The sequence below is a fragment of the Primulina eburnea genome, chromosome 1, assembly GCF_022965805.1.
Source record: "Primulina eburnea isolate SZY01 chromosome 1, ASM2296580v1, whole genome shotgun sequence".
NCBI lineage: Eukaryota > Viridiplantae > Streptophyta > Magnoliopsida > Lamiales > Gesneriaceae > Primulina > Primulina eburnea.
Genome location: NC_133101.1, coordinates 58,475,790 through 58,499,541, shown reverse-complemented (window position 1 = coordinate 58,499,541; position 23,752 = coordinate 58,475,790). Strand labels below are relative to the sequence as shown.

At 33.5% G+C, this 23,752-nt stretch overlaps 2 protein-coding genes and 1 long non-coding RNA gene across 3 annotated transcripts; 1 reads left to right on the top strand and 2 right to left on the bottom strand.

The window, feature by feature from the left end:
- Window positions 1–9,656: 9,656 nt before the first annotated feature.
- On the bottom strand, window positions 9,657–13,151 carry LOC140834355 (uncharacterized). Its single transcript, XM_073199189.1, has 2 exons — window positions 11,138–13,151; window positions 9,657–11,054 (listed from the first exon to the last, which is right to left on the bottom strand). The coding sequence occupies exon 1, from the start codon at window positions 12,657–12,659 to the stop codon at window positions 11,265–11,267; it is 1,395 nt and encodes a 464-aa protein (XP_073055290.1). The 5' UTR covers window positions 12,660–13,151; the 3' UTR covers window positions 9,657–11,054; window positions 11,138–11,264.
- Window positions 9,657–13,212, bottom strand: LOC140834366 (uncharacterized). Its single transcript, XR_012118712.1, has 2 exons — window positions 13,082–13,212; window positions 9,657–10,449 (listed from the first exon to the last, which is right to left on the bottom strand). It is a non-coding gene; the product is annotated as an uncharacterized lncRNA (long non-coding RNA).
- A 3,428-nt stretch (window positions 13,213–16,640) lies between these two features.
- LOC140813094 (peroxidase 60-like) lies at window positions 16,641–18,442 on the top strand. The gene is made up of 4 exons (XM_073171529.1): window positions 16,641–16,875; window positions 17,237–17,416; window positions 17,686–17,845; window positions 17,996–18,442. The coding sequence occupies exons 1-4, from the start codon at window positions 16,645–16,647 to the stop codon at window positions 18,409–18,411; spliced, it is 987 nt and encodes a 328-aa protein (XP_073027630.1). The 5' UTR covers window positions 16,641–16,644; the 3' UTR covers window positions 18,412–18,442.
- Window positions 18,443–23,752: the final 5,310 nt, after the last annotated feature.

The window sequence follows — 23,752 nt, the reverse complement described above, 5'->3', positions numbered from 1 at the left end:
GGTGACCGACTCTGCTTTTTAATTGGCCTTTCTATGGGTTTATTCAAAATTTTCGAAGTACAGAGGATTTCAATTTTTACATTTACTGAATGAAAAGGTAAAAATTTTGGAATCAAAGCTAAATAAGTCAAACAAGGTAGTCAGCAAAATAATCTTGATCAAATATTTCAAAATCCCCGCAGTCTTAACATTTCTATTTGACTCTCTAGTTGAGTAATCAAATCAATTGACTCGTTTTATAAGATAAACTGATTCTGATCATGAAAACATTGACGACAAGAGGGTTTATTGATTTTCCATTTGAGATATTGATGTAGTATTACATAATCGAGTGTCATATTTCATCGCATCGACACCATCTTGACATCAGATCAAAAAAATGACAAAAAAAAATTCGAAAAACTAAAACGGAAATTCGATAAATATATAGTTGGAGTTTCTATTACTTACTGTAGAAGGTTTATTGTCATTTATTTTATGTTATAAGATAAAGAGTTTACTTTTTGGCCATATTGTTTTTGAGCATTTGACAAGTCTAGAACTTGACAAGATTTATTAATTAATTATGATTGCATTTAAGATACTTTTGTATCCTATCTTTAGATTAGTATTAATCACCAACTTGGGCATATTATTAATCCAGGTTTTGAAATGGATTTATTTGGTATTATCGGCTTTTGTTGATGGGTCACCATCTTTTCTGTGTCATCACACAAAGCCATTCCAAATAAATTAATTTTAGATTCTTTTCCTTTAATGGGAAATTAATTTCCAAATTGATTTTAAATTCAAAATAATATTCTAGATGATATTTTAATACCATGTATAATGCATTAGATTAAATGTTTCAAGTGGACATGTGTTCTTCTCCTGTTAACTTGAAATAATTTAAAGTGAAGATGGTTACTCTCTAAAAATTAAATATAAGTTATGCCTACTTTATCATTAATATAACGGGATTTGGGATACTTTTTTTTAATGTAATCAACTAAAATTTATAGTTGGCATTTTCCATACCTTACTTGAAAGCATCCATAAACTTGTTATTCCTCAAATATCAATAGTAAACTCTCGTATAAAATCGAATATCTGTCATTTTATCATTAATTATAGTTGATAATGATAATAATATAACTTAATTTTTTTTAAATCATACAACAATTCGGACGAATGACTTTGATTAGTGGACCCTTGATGTGTTTCATTGAAGAGATGAATCATTAATATGGTCAATTTTTTTAAATATCTATTTATAGAGTAAATGTTTGGTTTCATCTGCCATTTTGGTCTTGGGATGATATGTCCCCTACCACTTATTCTCCTTCCTGAATTTCAATTATTGGTTTCTGTAGTTTTTTTGTTTTTGTTTTTCTCGGAAAATTACTAAATGATAGGTTTTTTTTTTTTCTTATTTAAAGAATATTTTAATTTCTTGTTTTGCACATTCAGAATAAATATGTATTTTACATATTCGTTACCAAACAGATTCTTTCAGAGGACATTTAATTTAATTGGACACATAATTTTTTTTTCTTAGAACAAAAATATATTCAAGTGAGAAGACATTCATTCACAATTATTCGGGTTGGAAGAATATGACTCCCAAATAATTGTGCGTAAAATTTCGTGTTATCCTTCTTACAATGGTTCAGAAGTATATGAATTGTAGTCAAGAGTTAACATTTATCCTCACACGTGAAGTTTAATCAAAAAATTGTATACCCTATATATCTATTGATAAATACACACCCTTAAATTATTGTCCTAATAGTAGCATATCATTAACATGATTGTGTAATGGTTACACAAAAAATATAACATAAAAATTCATATGAGACGGTCTCATATGTCTATTTCGTGAGACAGATCTTATATTTGGTTCATCAATAAAAAAAATTATTTTTTATGTCAAAATATTACTTTTTATTGTAAGCATAGTAGGATTGACCAGTCTCAAGAAAAAATATATGTGAGATCGTCTTATAAGATAGTTACTCAAAATATAAAACCAAAAGTTTAGCAATTATTTTGCTCCAAAAAACGGGGTGTGCATTAATTCTATGTATTATATCAATTGATCCATATAATTCAGGCATCATAAATCTTTCAGGGATTTTCATATATCTATCAAGTGATCCATATAATTAAGCTGTAACAACATCGATAAGATGCATTTATAAATTTTCAGATACCGTCAAGCTAATCAAATACCGAAACGTAATTGCATCCATCACGGGAGAATACGTTTCTTCATAATCAATTCCAGGTCTTTGAGAAAAACCTTGTTCAACAAGTCGAGCTTTATATCATACAATTTCATTTTTCTCATTTCGCTTTCGAATAAAAACCCATTTGTATCCAACAGGTTTTACACCTTCAGGTGTAAAGAATATAGGTCCAAAAACATTACGTTTATTTAGCGGATCCAATTCAATCTGGATGGCTTCTTTCCATTTTATCCAATTCTGTCGATTTTTACATTCACTAAAAGATTTTGGTTCATGATCTTCATTATCATTTATGATGTCGATTGCCACATTATAAGAAAATATATCATCAATTTCTTCTATATCTATTCGGTTCCATATTTTTCCAGTATTAATATAATTGATAGAGATTTCATGATTCTCTTCAGTTTGTGATTCTCACAGAACATTTTCATCATCATGTGTTTCTTCAGTAACATCATTCTCTATTTTGTGATTATCATGTGTTTCTTTAGGAACATCATTTTCACTTTGTGATCATCGTGTTTCTCTATGAATTTTCTTTTTCGAGGATTTTTATCCTTGGAATCGACTGGCCTTCCACGCTTCAGGCGTTTAATGACATCATGAGTATCTTCAATTTGTTTCTTTGGAATTTCAATTCGAGCAAGAGCATTTACAGCATGTATATATGATTTAGTTACCCCTTTTGCATATGTAAATGCATCTGGTATTTGACTTGCTATTTTTTGCAAGTGCACAATTTGCTGTAATTTTCACATTGTTGTGTTCTTGGATCCAGATGTAATTTCTTTTTCGGTATGTTTCTTGTCTCCCCCTAAAATTGGGAAGATTTCCTCATTAAAATGACAATCAGCAAAACGTGTTGTGAACATGTCGCATATCTGAGGTTCAAGATATCGAATGATTGATGGACTATCATAACCGATATAAATTCCAATTTTTCTTTGAGGTCTCATTTTCTTTCGTTGAGGTGGTGCAATGGCACATACACCATACATCCAAAAATTCTCGGATGAGAAATGTCTGGTTCTTTCCCAAATGCAAGCTGCAATGGAGAGTTATGATATGCACTTGGTCTGATTCGAATTAATGAAGTCGCGTGTAAAATTGCATGTCCCCATATAGAAATAGGTAGCTTTGTTTTCATAACCATTGGTCTAGCAATCAGTTGCAGACGTTTAATCAATGATTCAGCAAATCCATTCTGTGTATGTACATGAGCAACATGATGCTCAACAATGATTCCCATAGACATACAATAATCATTGAAAGTCTGGGAAATAGATTCACCAGCATTATCAAGTCTAGTTTTCTTGATTGTATAATCGGGAAATTGATTCCTCAATTTTATTATTTGAGCAAGTAATTTTGCAAATGAAACATTTCGAGTTGACAATAAACATACATGTGACTATCTATTGGAGGCATCAATCAATACCATAAAGTATCTGAATGGTCCACATGGTGGATGAATTGGTCCACAAATATCACCCTGAATACGTTCAAAAAACATTGGTGATTCAGATTGGATTTTGGCTGGTGATGGTCTTATAATAAGTTTTCCAAGAGAACATGCTTTACATTGAAACTTATTATTCTGAAAGATCTTCTAGTCTTTCAGCGAACGACCATGTGTATTTTCTATAATTCTTCACATCATTGTTGAACCAGGATGTCCCAATCGATCATGCCAATTGGATAATATTGAAGAATTATCAACTACCATGTTTGATTCAATCGGACTTATATGTGTATAATGCAATCCAGTAGGGAGCATTAGTAGTTTTTTAATCACATATTTCTTTCCTGATTTATATGTGATAAGACACATATATTTCTCATTCCCTTCATTAATTGTTTGAGTATCATACCCATGGGAATATATATCATTAAAACTTAACAAATTTCTTTTCGATTGTGGTGAATATAAAGCATCATTGATCGAAAATTTTGTACCATTAGATAACAAAATTGTGCTTTACCTTATCCTTTAATCAAGTCCACAGGACCTGATATTGTATTCTTCATTGTTTTTGTTGGTTTTAGTTCCAAGAAATATCTTTTATCTCGGAGGATATTGTGCGTTGTACCACTATCGGGTATGCAAACTTCAGCTTTGCTCATAACATTTTCCATATTTGAACTTCAAAAAAAATAATGAAATAAAATTACTGGCAATATATTTATAAAAATACAATACATATGTGAAAAAATATAGCACACGATAAAACATTATCATACGAGTACATGGAAAAATAAAATGTTTTACATATTTATTCCACCAGCAAATTGATCATTGTCTGAGAAAGCAATCAGAAAATCTCCGGCATCAAAATGAGTTGAATCACTCAAAGGTTCACTCTGTTTAGTGAAGTTGGTCTCATTTTCTTTCCCCTTTATTGATTCTTTATATAGTTTACAAAGGTGCTCAGGGGCTCGACAAATACGAGACCAATGTCCTGGAGTACCACATCTGAAACAAGAACTTTCAAATCTTTTTGAGTGATTCTCATTAACACTCATATTTTCATGATGCCTTTTCTGTGGATGGTTTGAGACGTTATTTTGAGATGAGTTATAAAAGTAACTATCTCGATTATTTTCAAAACCACGGCCGCGTCCATGACCACGACCACAACCACGACCTCGATTTCGTCCTCGACCAAAATCTTGTCTATAACTTTGATTATGGTTTCCAGATTTAAATTCATTTTTGTTTACGACATTTACTTCAGGAAATGCCGTTGAACCAGTGGGTCGTGCCTGATGATTCTCATTAACAGCTCATTATTCTTTTCCGCCACCAAGAGACAGACGATAAGTTCAAAATATCTCGAAAATCCACGCACTCTATATTGTTGTTGTAGAGTTATATTCGATGGTGAAAAGTGGAAAATATTTTTTCAAGCATTTCCATTTCAGTAATCTCATGCCCACAGAATTTCAATTGCTAGATTATTCTATACATCGCCGAGTTATAATCACTGACTTTTTTAAAATCTTTGAATCTCAACGTATTCCGTTCATCCCGGGCGGTCGAAAGTATAACTTCCCTCATATGTTTGAATTTTTCTTTTAATCTCTTCCACAAAGCCATGGGATCTTTTTCAATTAGATATTCACATTTCAATCTCTCGTCGAGATGTCGACGCAAAAATATCACGGCTTTTGCTTTTTCTTGGGATGTCGATATGTCATTTTCTTTTTATGGTCTCATTTATACCCAATGACTCAAGATGCATTTCTACATCGAGAGTCCATGTCATATAATTTTTTCCCGTGATATCAAAATCAATGAATTCGAACTTTGCCAAGTTTGATATGGTGGTACTAAAAAAAATTACGATCCATTTTATTAGTTAATGAATATTGCAATACAAAGTAATGAATAAACAACAAGTACAAGCATTTGTAAAAATAAAGAAAACACACGAGGAAGATATTATCCGATAAATATAAGACTCATGAGTATGATAACCAAAATAATTAAAAATAACCTTGAGAAAGCCATCTTCTTTTTTCTTCGAAAAATTTGATCAAAAATAATTTTTAGAGAAGAAGAGAAAGTTGAAGTGATTGAATGTGTTTGTGAGATGATATTTATAGGACAAAAACTAGTTGTTTTGTTACCGTTTATGACCGTTGGTATACAAAAAATAAATGTATGTATTTGTATACTTTTATGATAATAATATGATGTATATAATATGATACATGTTTAAATAATTATGTATATCATATCACATTATCATAATGATGTGTCATAATTTATTTTGTTTAAAAACCTTATTAGCTTTTATACTTGTCGTATCCCTTACCGGGAGTGTGGAATGTCGTCTTAATATCCTCCCAAGATTTATAACAAGTTTTTGGAAAATTTATTTTATTATATAATAACATTATATTATATATTAAATATATATATAATAAATAAAAGTAAAATAAATATTATTACTTTTGTTACCTTTTTCTTCTGTTTTGGAGCTTGGAAAAATATGGAGGACTTTTAGAGCTTCATGCTGATAACGTGTTGTAAAAAGTAAAAATTTATGGTAAAAAGTAAAAATCTCAAACTCTCAAAATTTACCAAACAACACACTTTATAATATGTTTCTCTCTACTCAATTGTGAATTTCTTCACAAATGGTGAGTCTATTTATAGAATTTCTTTGATAATAATCCAAAAATAAAATACATCATTACCTACATCATCACACACAAATTTCTAATTTTATAACTCTTATTTTCAATATTCAAATATTCAACTATTATTTTTCAATATTCAAATCTTTTATTTTCAAAACATAAAGAATCTTTTCTTGAATTATAACCTTTGATATAAAAACATCCATCCTCTACGTCAACATGGTTCGAGGATTTGGGCCTGTAGTGAAATTTGGGTCTTAAAAGTTTCCAATAACCAAATCTATTTTTTAAGCTCCAAGTATTCTTATTTTTTCAAGTGCGTTATAATTACAATCTTCATAGACAAACAATAATATGGAGTTTTCTTCTTCTTTTTTTTTTTTTTGATAAGAGATTATGTATTTGTAGGAGTGATTAGATTTATATATTATGAAGAAATGAAGAAAAATTAGAAGTGGAGGAGTGTTTGGAAGCAAAAGTGAAATGGTGTAAATCGGAAGTGGATAATATTTAATAAACATGATTTAACATTCCTATAGTTTTAAAATTTCGATTAAATTAAGTAAAAGCTAGCGCAGAATCTGATTAAAACACCCAAACTTATTTTTTTTTTAAAAAATAAGTTGAAAGTCAAGAGTACCATTTTTGAAACGATTGCAAAGACTCCCTTAAGCATTTTTCAGTTCTAGTTTAAAATTTAGTATCACAGAAGAATTAAAGAGGAGTAAATTCATAATATTTACTATTATATTTTACTTTTATATTAAAAAAATTATATCTTTGATTTAAGAGGTTCGAAAACATAAATTTCTTCTTTCATATTTAAAAAAAAAAAAAAAATCAATTGCCACTAATTTTGAGATTATAACTAATATCATGTTTCATGCAAGATAAATGGGATTGTTGTTCGAAACAAAGTGTCTTAAAATTTTCCACACAACATACTCATATTATTTCATAATATAGTAATATACCTCATTTCCTCAACTTATCAAGGCGCACACACACACACACAAATATATATATATATATATAATATAGTAATATACCTCATTTCCTCAACTTATCAAGGCGCACACACACACACACAATATATATATATATATATATATATATATATATATATATATAATATATATATATATATATATATATATATATATATATATATTTTCCCGACCCAAGTCGCTACGGAGTTAGTCAAAGTTTAACTCGATAAATCATTTATGTTCGTTAAAATAAATGAATTATTTTCAACTTGTTAACTCATGAAAAAAAAAAATCATTAATAAGTTTATGAGTAAAATCTTATTTAAATAATTTTGATATTATATTTATAAAATTTACATTTTACTTATGAAATTCTATTAATCTAATAAATTATAAATTTTAATAAAAATATTATATTTTTTTCAACATTTTAATTTGGTTTTAATGAATTTAATAAATAATTAGTTCGTTAATAAGTTCAGAAACCATTAATATCTATTCTATTTTATTAAGGCTGAGCACATGATGGTAACTACCTAGGAGGACACCAACTTTTTCTTCCAATTTACCCTTACATTATATTAATATTACACTTTTTTTTTGATTTCAACCAGACTTTTTTATTTTTTTTTTTAAGTCAATATAATTTAGCACTCCATAATTGAATACACTTGTCCATCGATAATTTAAAAAAATTGAACAAATCGCGTCGTGCATAGTCAACTATATTTATTAAATAAAGCTTTAGCACTAGACTTGATTATAAACGATTCAAACTCAAATATTCAAGAGTTCGACTCAATTCGATTACATCCCGAAATATTTTATCATTATTTATTTATATTAAAAGAATATATATAATAATCATAAAAACTATAGAAGGATATTCTTAAATTTTTGAATTCGTCCATATCAAGATATCACTTTGTCTCAGATTTTCCATGTTCTTAAGAGACGGTTAATTAGTGACGAGTTTGAGAACTGTCGCAACATATTGCGACTGTGATTTTAAAGCGGCGTTGTTCATTTTCGTTGCCAAAACCGTCGCTAACATAATTTTTTTTAATGTTACCACTGGGCTAAAAGTTATAATTAGTGGTAATATTGCAACTCAAATCTTTTAAACTGCACAACAGCTCAATCCACCACGTTTCGATTACCCTACTCAACAGAAAAATTTATTGCAAAATATATTTTAACATGTACTAAAATAAATAAAAAATTATTTATTTTAATAATTAGTTAACCATTTGATTTAAGCTCTATTATTGTCATCTATGGGCTAGAAACTTTTAAATAAATTAGTAAATTTTTGAATGAACTTCGACGGAATAAAATATTAATTATTTCGGGTTGGGATGAGGATCCTACCGGATAAATATCATATGTCTAATCCTTCTCTCTCTCCCGACATTGATCAGGACGAAAAAAATCTTGAAAACTTGGGCCGAGAAAAATCGCATCAGGATATTTTGGGGGTGAGGGTAAGGTAGGATTGGCTAGGTTTCCAGGGGATTTTGCTAGTTTGGATAGCTTTTCAAGAAGAAACTTTATGTTTCATGGAAAAAATAGCTATATTTTCATTGTGTGAAGTTGATGTTTCATTCTCCAACTACCATGTACATCCATGCATATGGAAACAACACCTAGATATATAAGTTTTTGTTTTTAAAAAATCACGTTTTAAATACAATGTTGACACTTTTTAAAAATGATGTCTAGTTCAATTTTTCATTTCGAGGGAAAAAAATTTACAAAACCAAAATCAAGAGGTCAGTCAGTATGTGTTACTTTAGAAGATTGAAACTATTAGTAAATTTCTAAGACCAATTAAATATGTATAGTTTCTTCTTCTTTTTTTCTTTTTTTTTTAATAGAAAACATGTATAGTTTCAAGTAGCGTGGAATTGGTCCCTTGGAATCAAGCAAGTTGTTCGAAACCGTTCTCTACAAGTTTTAACTTCATTTCCTCATTAAACAACAGTTAAAAAAATCATTTCCAGCTAAAGTTGACTTCTTGCACCTCAAGAAACAATATTCCAACAAAAATTATTGAGTTCCATTTCCCTCCTATATATAATCCTTACAAGAACAGAACTGATACATTGTGAAGTAGAAGATCAAGTGTGACAAAAGACAAAGATGGAGTTAAGTAAAAACAGGATGAAAGACACCAAAATGGAGTTACATTTAGCCGTCATCGTCATCGGAGTAATGCTTTTCATGTTCAATGTAGGATCATATTTGACTGAAATTTCAATGGGTATGATGACTTTTGGTGAATTTGTGTTTAAAAAAGCAATATTGCATAAATATGTTTGGCACTGATGTTTTATGGGTTTTGAAATGTGCAGATGTTGCAAGAAGAAGTGTTCATGAGAACCTGATCACAATAGCTATCAAATTCCTAAATTTCTTAGTTGCCAAATGGTTTCAATTTCGCTATCTTGCCCCACTGAAAACTGTATCATCATTTATGTCAATAGTGTTTTGGGTGGTCTTGACTCGATCAGTCTCGTATCTACAATCTTGATTCCAGAGAACATCTACATTACCTAATACTCAGAACACGAGTTCTTACAGAGCCATTGTGTTCAAGCAATTCGGCTAACATCCACTGTCTACAGGGCTCAAAAATAAAACTCCATGACACACCAATACCCAAACCAGAGGAGCATACAGATAGGAAGTGAAAATTTGTTCTATTTTTATCCTGAAAGGAATATTGGTCTTTTTATTTAATAGATCTCTGAATATGTAATCTAGAAAACATTGTCGAATTTAATAATCCAATGCCATTCTATATATGATATCCAAGGTCAATAACATTGAAACAAAAGTTGAAAATAACAGCAAATAAGTTCCGTGCAAAAGATAAAAATGATTTAGTGATGGTCACAAATTCAAATGTAAACATTGTATCATTGCATCATATAAATTAGATAACTCCAAAAAATTGTTTAGAGTTGAAAAATAAACATAGCAGATGAAATCAAACCCGAATAATGGCCTAGCTAATCCAGCTCTTAGTCAAAGATAGACAATTCTATCTCTGTGGATATATCCTTTCTCCCTCCCTAAACTGCAACAGAAGAAATAAATTCAAAAATAATATAAAATTTCAACATGGAACCAGCACACCTACAGGCTGCAAACAGAATAAATACATGGACTACAAGAAGTTTAACATTTCATAAATAAAATCCGATTGATAGTGCAGGGCAGGAAGAAACTGTAACTTGTTACTAGAGTTGATACTTAATAGAGATAAATTGTTGACGATGGATCAACATTGACAGGAGAGGCTATAGTAAGATTGGTATCTATGGAAGAAGTAATCTGCGAGAGGCTATAGTAAGATCAGTAACTATGGAAGAAGTAATCTGCGAGAGACCACAACTATACAGCAAGGAACATTTTGCGGCTACATATTACATAAAAAAAACTTTGTTTGTCATACACACACGGCAATAAGACCAGGCCATTAAGTAACTACTCATGGCCTGTATTAAGTGGGAAAACATAATCTTAAAGGTGGAGGAAAAACAGGCACCTAACTTTGTTAGATGCTAGATTTTCCGGTTAATGTTCCTCTTACAAGAACAGAATGGAGAAGTAAGTTGATTCTGGGGAAGCGACAATGAGTAGCAATCACAGTTGATCTTTCTTTTAACAGCATGTATATCTCTGCATTACACGAAACACAGAAATAAATCAATAATTGAACAAAGACAGTAAAAATATGACAAATATAAATACAAGCATCTTACATGTGCTGTATCGGATGAAATGCAAAGAAAAGCTCAACCATATGTTAAACCCCTTGCTTGACTGCAGTCTGCAGCACAAGCAGCAAGAATGCATGATTCAACTGCAGCAGCAATTCCACATGTACAATCAAGCGCTCCTTGGTCTAGCTTTTATTTTTTTGATCAAGTATTCCTCCAAATGGGGACCAATATCCACTATTCTGGTGTTTGGATTCATATCCACCTTCACTATATTATTTAGAATTTCCTCCAAATCTTCCCTGTCTTCTGCCTCATAAATCCTAGGTAAAAGTTTGTTCCATGTGTCAACATGCGGACTTTTCCCATGCCTTAAGAAGTCACATAACACTTCACAAGCATCATCAATTTTACCAATATTGCTAAAACCTTTAATTAGTGAATGAACAACTGAACAATGGGGAAGAAGCCCCTTTGAAATCATCACCTTTAAATAGCTCTTTGCCTCGTCATGCATTCCCTGATTGCATAAGCCCCCAACTATTGTTTGGTATGACACCAAATTCGGTAAGCACCCATTTGAAGGCATGTCATCAAGAACCTTACAAGCATCAGCGCCACGACCAACTCTACAAAACCCCAAAATTAGCGTGTTGTAATGAACAATATCAGGATTGCATCCTTTCACTTTCATCCTACAAAGAAGCTTGTAAGCCTCCTTGAGCTTTGTCTTCCTACACAAGCTATTCAATAGAGTGGTATAGCTCAATCTATCCGGAACAAACCCCTTATTCAACATATCTTCCAGCAAATCAACAGCCTTATTCACCTGACTCTTCCTACACAAAGCTTGCATTAAAATCCTATATGACTCCACATTAGGAACAACATCCCTCTTGAACATTTGATTCAACAAAGAGTAAGCTATGCTTATATCACCATTCAAACAGAAAGCTCGCATTAAGATATTGTAAGATTCCGTGTTAGGAGCGACATCATACTTGTGGGCAGATCTAAAGAGGTCAAATGCAGGGCGAATGAAGTTCAGTTGAGCAACAAGGATTTCGAGTATACGATTTAGGTGTTTCGGAGAAGGCTTGATATTGAACTCAAGAATAGTATAGAATGTTTTGAGAGCTTTCTCTGGCATTTTTGCATCACCATAGATTTGAATTATGCGAGTAAAGAGAGAAGAAGAGATGGCGTATTGTTGAGACTTAAGACTGGATAGTACAGATTGCATGAGGGAGAAGTGGTGAGAGCGACCAAGTTTCAGGATAAGGGTGTGGAAGGTGCCGTATGAGTGCCGAAAACCAGGTTTCCGTGAAGCTAAATCAAAGATTTCTTTGGCAAGGAGTGGATCAGACTGGGAGGCAATCAACTTTTGGATTCGAAGTGGCGAGCCAATTGAAAGTTCTTGGTTCTCCTTCAATTCATGGACATCTTCTCCACATGTGTCATGCCGTTGCAGTTGTTTATGGTGATTAACGGATAGAAAGCAGTACGAGAAGGAGAAACTTCTAGTTTTTGAGACCAGTGTAGGACGAAGAGAGATCAAGTTCATTTTCCCAAAAACAACAAAGAAAAGAAAAGTGTGACAATTTACGGAAGTAGCCTGAATAGGGGTTTTTTCGCCTCGATTCCTAAATCCGATAACAATCTCTTCTGTACATAGGAAAACAAGAATCCCTAAAAGCAAGCTTTGCTCCTTCAAAAAGTAATTAAAAAGGCAAGCTTTGCTATACTCTTCGAAATCATCAATTCAACAGGCAACCTCTCAAACAGATAAAGATGGTAATCATGCTAATAACCCACATATGGACAAGAATTTGGCCGGAAAAACTCCGGTCAGGCATAAAAATAAAACACCATAAGATTAAAAGTTTTTTCGGATAAAAGAACAACTAAGAATCACTGTAAAATTAGACCGGCAGCTACCACCACGTCCGAAAGTTTGATGGTAAAGCTCCGTCAATTGCCACTTACCCGTTGCTGCCACACCACAGGTCTCTCTCCTTCCGACCAACAAAGAACCGACTACCGAATTTCTTAAAATCACAGCGACTGATAAAATTGAAGGGATTTAAATCGTATAAAAAGGTATTTTGGTATGTAAATTATTGGTTAATTTATCATTTGATATATTAAACAAATGGTTTAATTATACTCGACTATATAGTCAAATTTTAATCTTAATCAAATTATTTTAAGTCTAATTATTTATTATTATTTTGTTGATTAAAATTATATTTATAAACATATAATAAAATAAAATTTTCCTGTAAATATATTAATAAAATTCAACTCAATGAATAAATCACATGCGCAACTAAAATATATTTTAATATATTGATACAAATATTATAAAATAAATATTTTTTATATTTAATTTAGAAGAAACATTGTTTTCATATCTTTTGAGAAGAAGAGATATCATCAAAGAAACGAGCTTTTAACTAGATAGATAATGAGAAAGAATTATCCCCTATCCGACAAACAAAGAAATAATGCAAAATGAGAGGGTTGATGAGAAGGTTGTGCATTCTAAAAAGCACATAAGCCGAGGCTATAATCCGGAAGGAATTCGGATGCAGTTGGTTCACTGGAACACCAAAAAATTTGGCTACCTCGATGTAAAAGGAAGGAATGCGGAATTGAAGAACATTTCTGATCTGATCCCGGAAAAAAATTGGTGAAACCATGGGGAGGGTGGTCGGCCCTATAAGAGGGGCCGAGAATCAAAATAGGGAAAGAAGAAATGATAGAACCAAGAGCATGGAGTTCTCGGGAAGATGGGTGTAAAATGTAGACGAGGTAGAGTCAGACATTTTGTAGAAAATGGTGAAGAACGAGAAAACTTACGAGTTGTTGGAAGGACTAAAGGAGATGTTAGCGATCGCCAGAGGAAAATCACAATACACCAGAAATGTGAGGAAAGGTTGTGGAGAGAGTGCGAGATTATAAAATTGACAAATGAGGAGGATTTGTTGTTTTATATAAGTAAAAAGAATTGATCTTAACTGTTGATCTAAGAAGGAAAGGGCCGGTCAGGATGCTTCTTGGAAATTTTGCAGGGATATTAAAGGACAGACTCGGAATACGAAGTGTCTCACATTATTCACCTTCTCGGAACTCGAAGCGTTTTGAGCCGTTCAGATTCTAGGGTACACGCCATCATGACATCAGCCCTACTGATCCAAGAATATGAAACGACAAAAATTTTCCATGACCGGGAACAAGAGAGTGATCGGGACAACGAGAAAAACTCTAGCCCAACTATTTAGAGAGAGAGTGGTGATTCCCTCGGGGAGGCCCGGGTCATGGGTACTGGATGATCACGGGTCATGGGTTAGGTCCTGACAAGCTTTGGGCCGGTTTGATAATAGCCGGACAAATGACTACCTGAGACATCATCTCCCCGGGCTGCCAGAAGCCGGGCTTCCAGACGAGTTCTCAGGTGATAGTTCTCAACCCGGGTTGCCTCGATAATAACACTTCACTCGAGTGCACAAGTATGAGATACCTTATCTTGGTAATCATTACTGACAAAATCTCATGGATTTGACAACTCCAAAAGGGACAGTTTGGCGTGTCAGAAAAATAATGTATGAGCAACCATCTTGCCATAATTAGTAAGTGGACGCTGAAAACAAAGTTATCATTGACTTTCTTTCTATAAATATCAGATTTGTTTAAATATTGAAGCATTAATTTGCATATTGCCTACAACATTTATTACAAAACTCTTCATATAATCATCGACTGACTTGAGCATCGGAGTGGTTAGAAAATCTTCCGACACCCATTAACGTTCTTTCTCTCTTGAAAGTACAGGTCCAGGTGTCCGGGCAACTATCTCCAACTCATCAATCCGACTCGGTGAAATTGCCCACCAAGTTCTGACCCGATTCACCCGGTCCTCATCAGTATCGATTTAGGTTGTGCTTATATCGGAAGATTTGGATTTGCATAGGTATTTGAAAGGAGAATTTGAGATTACTATAGTCAAACAAAATCACTAAATTTATTATTATAGATTTAAAATTTCAAATCTATCTATCCATCCATCCATCCATCCCATATAATGCAACCTAAAATATTCCGAGTCAACCGAATTTGCTCTTCTCGACCTAACTTATTATTCTAAATATTTTTAATTAATTTATTCTAATGACTATATATGTAAAACAACTTGATCAATATTACTATGACACTTTGACATTCCAGGTCTTTTAGACTGAGTTTGGATATAGAATTATTAGCTTAAAAAAACTTAAATAACTCCAATTTATTTATGTGTTTGTATTTAAAAAATAAAAAGCGGTTTTAGCGTTTTGATAAATGTTAAAAAATGTTTTTTTTTAAAATAAATAGAAATACAAACAAAAAAACCATAAATTCCGTCTTGTAAAAAGTTTGAAGTGTTTTTTAAAACTTTTACAAACAAACACTACATTTTTTAAGAAAAGATTTTATTTTTTAAAAAAATGCGAACACATTTTAACCAAACGAATTCTTATACAACTGTCAAATATTCTTGTCGACCGACCGACACACATCAACGTTAATAAATTAAAGTACAAAGACAACTTTCCAGACGCTGTAAAGTTGTTAAACAATTTATAGACAAATCAGAGAAGCAAAAGTCCTGATTAGTCAATGTAAGAATTTGATTACTTATGTGTTAATCTCCACTATTATGGCTCAAAACCAAAATATGCATTAATTATATCATTTTACTTTTAGGTACAACACCAACAACCAATGATCATTTATTAATTACTTCAAATAAATTAATATTCCTCGACGAATAAATAAACATTATATATGGCTACGCTGAATTTGAAGATATGTAATTCCATATTTCTTGTGACAATTTAATTATAAATCTTAATTTCACTTGCTATGTAAATTAGGTGTTGAGTGCAATAATTATTCTTGTTGGATAGAACAATCGAAACGTGGTGATTAAGCTGCTATATGGTTTCAAATATTTGAGTTGCATGGTGACCACCAGCAATAGTTTCTGGTAAAGCGGCAAACACCCGGTTTCACAATTGATATCAGAGTCAAGGTCACGATTTCGATTTTCTTTGATCGCAAATAGTGAAATTATTGAGAATGAGATTGTCAAGTGTAATAATTGTTCATGCTAGGTAAACATAATACTTGAAATATTGTAGGGTTTTAAAAATTTGAGTGGACTGATACCGTCGGCTATAATTTTTGGTATAACGCGGTCTTACATTAGCTGATATGTAAATTAATTGGTATGGATTATCATGAATGTATAATGTGGAAGATTTAATTAGTAATGTATTAGATTTATAGCTATGTAAGAAGTGGTTACATTCTTGGTTTTCTTTCATGTATTTTCAATTTCGTGGATGCACGTTTGTTATTAAAAATCACCCTCCCATCGTGCAAGCCACAAGCACATTCGTCATACATGATTTAGTAGCATTAGTATATATAGCCATAAAATGAACTTCAAATCCATCAGTCTTGTTCAAACCTCGCTCTAAGATTTATACCTACATTTTTATAAAATGTCGAAGTGTGTCGGAAAATTCACATTAGCCGCTGTCTTTATAATTCTCTTCGCGGCCTTGTGCGGGCGGAGCAATGGTGACGGTCTTCAGGTAGGGTTCTACCGAGGAAAATGCCGGTTCGCTGATGTGGAGACCGCCGTAGCAGCTGTCATTTATGCTTCGTACCGCAGAGATCCCACCATTACCGCTGCTCTCCTCCGCATGCAGTTTCACGATTGCTTTGTCAATGTAAGATGAAGATAATAATACCAATAATATATACACACACACACAAGAAGACTGAATGTCATGATCAATTGAAACATAATGCAAAGTTAATTAGTATACAATAATTATACATTTAAGTCAGCTGCATGCATGTCTATCTCTTCTTCTAATTTGTTTATAATCTTTATAAAGTATTATTTAAGTCATTTTAAATTAGTTAAATCACACTTAATTAATTTTTTCTCTATATTCTTTCTATATAAGATCAGTAATCTAATGAATATTAATTACATATATATGTATATCTCTAACGGGTATGTATATATATATATCTTATAATAAACAAGCTACACATTCATTGAAAATATTTGTTTGAGTGAAGGGGTGTGATGCATCAATTCTCCTGGATGGAAGCAACAGCGAGAAAACAGCTATCCCAAATCTAAGCGTCCGAGGGTACGAAATTATCGAATCGGCCAAACGCGTGCTGGAGAAAATCTGTCCTGGAGTCGTTTCATGCGCTGATATAATTGTCATGGCTACAAGAGATGCTGTTTCCTTGGTAACTATACACAAATCTTTCTGGCTAAGCATTTGAGTTTCGGGCCCGGCCAAAACACATGGGATCGATCGATCCATATCTTCTCGATGTCCCACCACCCCCCACCCCAACCCCTTTCTCTATAACTATACAATTACAAAATAATCTATATATATGTTTAACTGGTACGCATACTGAATTAATAAATAGGATACACAACAAAGCTGCCTTATTTGGTCCCTTATGTATATATGGATATTATACATTACATTGTGTGCATGCACACGCAGAGCGGAGGAGGGCGATACACGGTGCAGACGGGGAGGAAAGATGGGACAGTATCTCTTGCTAGTAATGTGAATCTCCCGCCCCCTTCAGTATCGGTCTCTGATTCAATCAAAGCCTTTGCAGCTAAAGGACTTAACACCAACGATATGGTTTATCTTATTGGTATGTCCACTATGATCAAGAACTTGGATTTCTAATCTGAATTCATCCAAATATATATAATTCTTAAACCAACTATACGATTACATAGACTAGGCCATTCTCAAAATGTTGACGTTTTTGGATCTATATATGTACTATAAACGCATGCAGGTGGTCACACCGTTGGAGTTGCTCACTGCTCGCTCTTCATGGACCGTCTCTACAATTTCAACAACACCGGAAAACCTGATCCAACCATGAATGCAACACTACTCGCCACATTGAGAGCGCGATGCCCACAAAACGTTACCGTTGATAACACCGCAAATCTTGATCAGAACCCTTCGAGTTCACTCACAGTAGACAACTCCTACTTCAAACAAATACTCATGAGAAGAGGGGTTCTCCAAATCGATCAAGAATTGGCTCTGGACCCGCTGTCGAGTCCCACAGTCAACACCATTGCTAAAGGGAGCGGTTTCTCTGCAGGTTTTGCCCAAGCCATGATGAAGTTAGGCGCGGTTGAAGTGCTCACTGGCAAACAAGGAGAGATTAGGCGCGTATGCAACGCCACGCTCAGTTCCTGATTCAAAGAAGAGAGATATATGACAAAATTAAGACTTATTATAAAGTTATCGTGTGTGTGAATTTGAGATTATGCAGAGGATCAAAGTCTGCATCAAAATTTACTTAATTTATTTCCTTTTGTTTTTCTCATTTCTGTGTGAGTCGCAATACGTGCAGAGTTTGTTCTGTACGTACGGAGTTGTAAGAGCACCGCAACAAATACGAGGATTTGCTTTGTCTGGGAAACAGTTTCTAATTAAATCTTATTGCAAAGTTGTGACTTATGAGTTCTTTAGAATTAGCTGCTAAAGATCATAACCAAGAATAATACTGTGTTAAAAAAATAAAAAAAATGATCGAGTATCAATTTCACGTTCACAGATCGAACACTGAAAAAATATCCATTTACTAATTCTTTTCAAAAGATTGAGAAGTAGAAATTACTATAAGTTTCAAACATTACATTAACATTTAAACATTTGTTAACTATAAATATATAGTATAAATTTTTTGACACAAGTTGGTATTAGTTAATATATTTTGTTTTGTTCTTAATTTATATATGTATATATATATTGTTCCTTAAGTTTTTAATTTAATAAAAAATTTCTACACATTAAATTAAATATTATATGAGATTTTTTATATATAATTATAAGTTATGAAAATTCAATCACACTCTATTACATTAAATAAAAGTACAACTCAATAAGTTACAAATTATAACATTATGAGATCTAGTGAAAAATGATTTTTACTTTTTATAGGTCAAATTTAAGAACAAATTGTATGTTTTAATACTTAAATGTGTTAAGGTATTTTTTTAAAATCTTTTCACATTACAATTTTATATGATAAATATCTGATTCGACTCAAATCTATTTATTTAACAAAAATTTCTTATAAAATTTTTTGAAATTATAATTTTATATGATAAATATCTCGATTCAAATCATGAAAAATAATGATAAGACAAAACCTTGCGTGAGACGGTCTCACAGATCGTATTTTATGAGACATATTTCTTACTTGAGTCATTAATGAAAAAATATTTTTTTTATTATAATATCGATAGAATTGACATATCTCACGGATAAAAATTCGTCTAATAAGAGACTTACTCTAGTAATAATTATAAATGAAATCTACCATACTCACATGGTTTGTTTCGAAATGGTAAAAAAAAAAAGTGATGCACGCCCATCAAATCACCCGAGGATCTTGTGATGACCATAGTTTCCAAAAGTCTAATAAGTCAAAATAGATTACATACAGAGGACTGAACTTTTCTCATGTGCATCGACGTCGTTTCGCTTTCCAACAAAATTGTACGTTCACGTACAAATTTTGATGCGTCTTATCGTAAGTCAACAGCTTGTTACCAACACACGCGATTTTTACCCAACTGGACTATATTTTTATATTTTTATTATATTATTATTGTCTCACACCTCTTACCTCACGCCTTCGTTTTGCTCCCCACACACAAATCGACACTCTCCTGTGATGGAACAACTCCGCGGCGGCGGCGGAGGTCGTGGAAGCATCGCCAACCGTATCCTCAACCACCACCGTAGCCCTCCATCCTCATCGGACAGGCTTTTGGGAATGTTTCAGCCACAGTCCTCGTCAGCCGCGCCTCCTCTCGAACTGTCAGAACATGATATTTTCAGCTCTCCTTCTGGAAGCTCTTCACCATCGAACGTCGACCCTAACCCGATCCCTAGTCCCACCCAGACCGTCCCAAACCGCAACAAAAGTCACGGTATCTTAGCAGCTCTAAACGACAACATCGGTACGAAAGTCGGATCCGGTTCCGGATCCGGCGGCCGACCCGTGTTCAACCACAAGGTGTCCGCTTCTGTATCACTGTCCTCATCGTCTTCCACTTCACCCGCGGCGTCATTCTCGTCCAGGATAATGATTCCGAAAAGGCCTCCTCTCCCTCATGTGGATAGGATGCGTCTTCTTCACCAATCGGCACCTGTTAACGTGCCTGTGATCCCTGAAGCAATGCGGAGGAGGGCGATGGAGATTGATGAAATCTTGTCGGAAAAGGACGAGGAGGAGGAAAGTGGGGTGATACTGCCCCCGCACGAGGTGGTGGCGGCGCGGGATTCTCCGATGTTGTCCTTTTCTGTGCTCGAGGGGGCTGGTAGGACATTGAAAGGGAGGGATCTCAGGCAGGTGCGCAATGCCATTTGGAGAAAGACTGGTTTCATCGATTAATTGATTCATCTGTTTTATTCTTTATTTAGCTACAGTGTATTGTGTCCGTTTAGCTGAGAAATTAATAATGTGATGTTCTTTTACTGAGATTGAATAATGTGATGTTCTTTGTATAGAAAAATTGTACATACACTTCATTAGACTGAAATTTAATCTGTGGTTTATTGCCATGCCATTTGAGTTTTTTCTAATCTTGGCTTATTTCAAGTTCCCGTCAATTTGAGATTTATTTGCATTTGCATACTACGGAGTGAAAAATCTTTAGTTGGACTTTTTGTTTCTTCACTAATAAATATTTAAGCCCTGAGTGCTATTAATGTGAATTGAAGCAAGATGGAACTTTTTCTCTGAATGGAAGCCATGATTTTTAGTCAGTTCGGAGTTGTTTCTGTTAGTCAAGGTTTAGTTGCATTAGGAAAAAAATCGATAGCTGGCAGAAAAAGAATTTTGTACCTTTTCCCAGTAGAATATGAATTTGCGTAACGAGAACTATATGTCATAGGAAATTCAAGCCATTTTCTTGATTCCCATATGCATTTTTTAGAAATCCTAAATCATGTGTCATGAGACGATTTTGCTAATGATTTTCTGAGTGGTTACTGGTGCAATATCTAATGAACAATTGGATAAAGAAAATGAAGATACAAATAACTGCATAATGTGCCTGATTCAAGCATGGAAGGAAAGCTAAAGAGATACTCATTTTGTTGGAATGATGCAATCCATATGAATTCTTAGCATCTAAAAGTTTTGACAAAGATTCTCGTGAGATGCCACGAGTTATGTTTTTTCAAGCCATCGAAGTTTAAATTTCAAGGTTGGGAACTTTACAACCGTAAAAGTAGCTTATATCTTTTGAAAATCGTTGTTATCAGTCAAGAGAATATGCGTTCAAAATATTTCTATCGATAAAGTGAGACCTCCTTGACTACCTAGAATACCACGTCAAATGGTTTTAAAGAGCCGTCTCTCGATCAATCTGAACTAATTTTTTGGGGTGTGTGGGTGGGGGGGGGGGGGGGGTGTGTTACTCTAACAGCTATGCAATAGTTTCATTCTTGTGGTTGGAATATTCAGAATCTCTTCAATTTTGAAAAGTCAGAAATCTTGTGTTTTTTTGAATAAACTAATATATATAATGACCGGTGAAATAGGGGCTTTATAACGTTCTGAATATTTTGGTAGAGAATACTTGATTTTTTGTTTAAAAAACTAATATTTTTATCTTCAATTCGCCATTGGCTGAGACCCTTGTAATAGGCGACAATACATTTCTTTCTATTGATGAACCCTATTTACCTTGAAGCTTCAGGTTTCTCATTGCTCTTATCTGTTGGATTCTTTCAGATACTGTGGCTCTTAGATCTTATCTCAGGCTGCAATAGTTGATCCATAACCTCATTTAAAGGGTTATGTGAATCAACTTTCAACACATATATTTGAGGCTTATGCTACCTCCTCCCGCACCCTTGCCTCAGATTTGTCCATTCAAAAAAATACTTTGCTATAATTTATTAGGCAGTAAATCCCAAGGAGGTGTTCATGCTGTGTTGGTTCAAGTTGATAGTTTTTATGATGGCTGTGGGAAGTTTTGTCAAATATTAGCAAATCTGATAAGATACCATTTAGATAGGATATTTAGTATTTAGTATTTTGAATTTCAGATAGACGGAGTTTTAGATTATTAGGAAACATGTGGTTAATTTGCCTTATATGTACAAGTAATCTGTATTCTATTTTCTTTAAGGAATAAAATAATTTCCTTCTTCCCAAAACTACATGGTATCAGAGGCGTTCGATATTCCCCTTTCCATGGAAAATACAGCAATGACAGGCAGCAATCATAATCGATCCTGTAGTTCCTCGGATGAATCCTCTGAAAACAAACCTTTTTTTGATACTCATCTTCAAGGGGGAAGAGACATTAAGGCTCAAATCATTAGACTTAGAGTTACTTGTGTATCCTGACGTCGTGTTGTCTTCTCGAAATGTAGTTACACCTGAGATAGAAAGTGAGAGATCAGTTAATAGTGCAAACCTCCCCTTAATGCCAACACATGAAAATTGTGATGCCGATGAATCAAACAGGGATGTAACAAACACAAGGGTGATACCATTTGACATTGCCTAGTCATTACGTGATACAATTCAAAAAGGGAAATCTGATGATCATCTGCATGGTCACGACTCCATAGGATCTTCCTGTGATACTCACATTTATCCTGCGCAATTTTTCGTCATATATATGAATCTAGGGAATTTACTGACTTAGACATGCTATTGCTCTTCGAAAGGGTGCAAGTTCATGTACCAAACACCCCTTGTCCGACTTTATATCATATGATAAACTCTCTCCCAATTTTCGTGTTTTTACCTCAAAACTCTCTTGTTTAGAGATTTCTAAAAGTGTGCAGGATGTTCTAAAGGTTCCAGAGAGAGACTGTTCTCGAGGAGATGAGAGCTCCTGAAAAAAATCGGGCATGGGAGATGGGCGATCTGCCAAGAAGAAAGACAATTGTGGGCTGCAAATGGATGTTTACAACAAAATACAAGTCAGATGGGTCACTTGGGAGACATAAGTGATAAGAAAAGACTGGTGGCCAAAGGATTAACTCAGACCCACGACATTGACTACCTAGAAACCTTTGTGCCTGTAGCAAAGTTGATTACTGTGAAAGTACTCTTGTCGCTTGCAGCTAATTTAGATTGGTTCTTACAACAATAGGGTGTGAAAAATGACTTCCTTAATGGTGATTTAGAAGACAAAGTATTTATGGATGGACCTCCTGGATTCGAGGGGAGATTTGGTTCGAAAGCATGTATACTGAAGAAATCTTTGTGTGGACTGAACAATCACGGAGGGCCTGATTTGGGAGGTTATCTCAATTTGTCAAAAATCAAGGGAAACGTCATTTCACAATGGAAATATGTTCTTCATCTTCTTCAAGAGACGAGGATGAGTGGATGTAGACCATCAGACGCCCCAAATTACCCCAATCAGAAACTTGGAGATGATAAAGAAGGTAACCATGTAGATATCTCTCGATTTCAGAAATTGGTTGGGAAGCTCATTATTTATCACATACACGACCAGATATCACATTTGCTATAAGTCTTGTGAGTTAGTACATG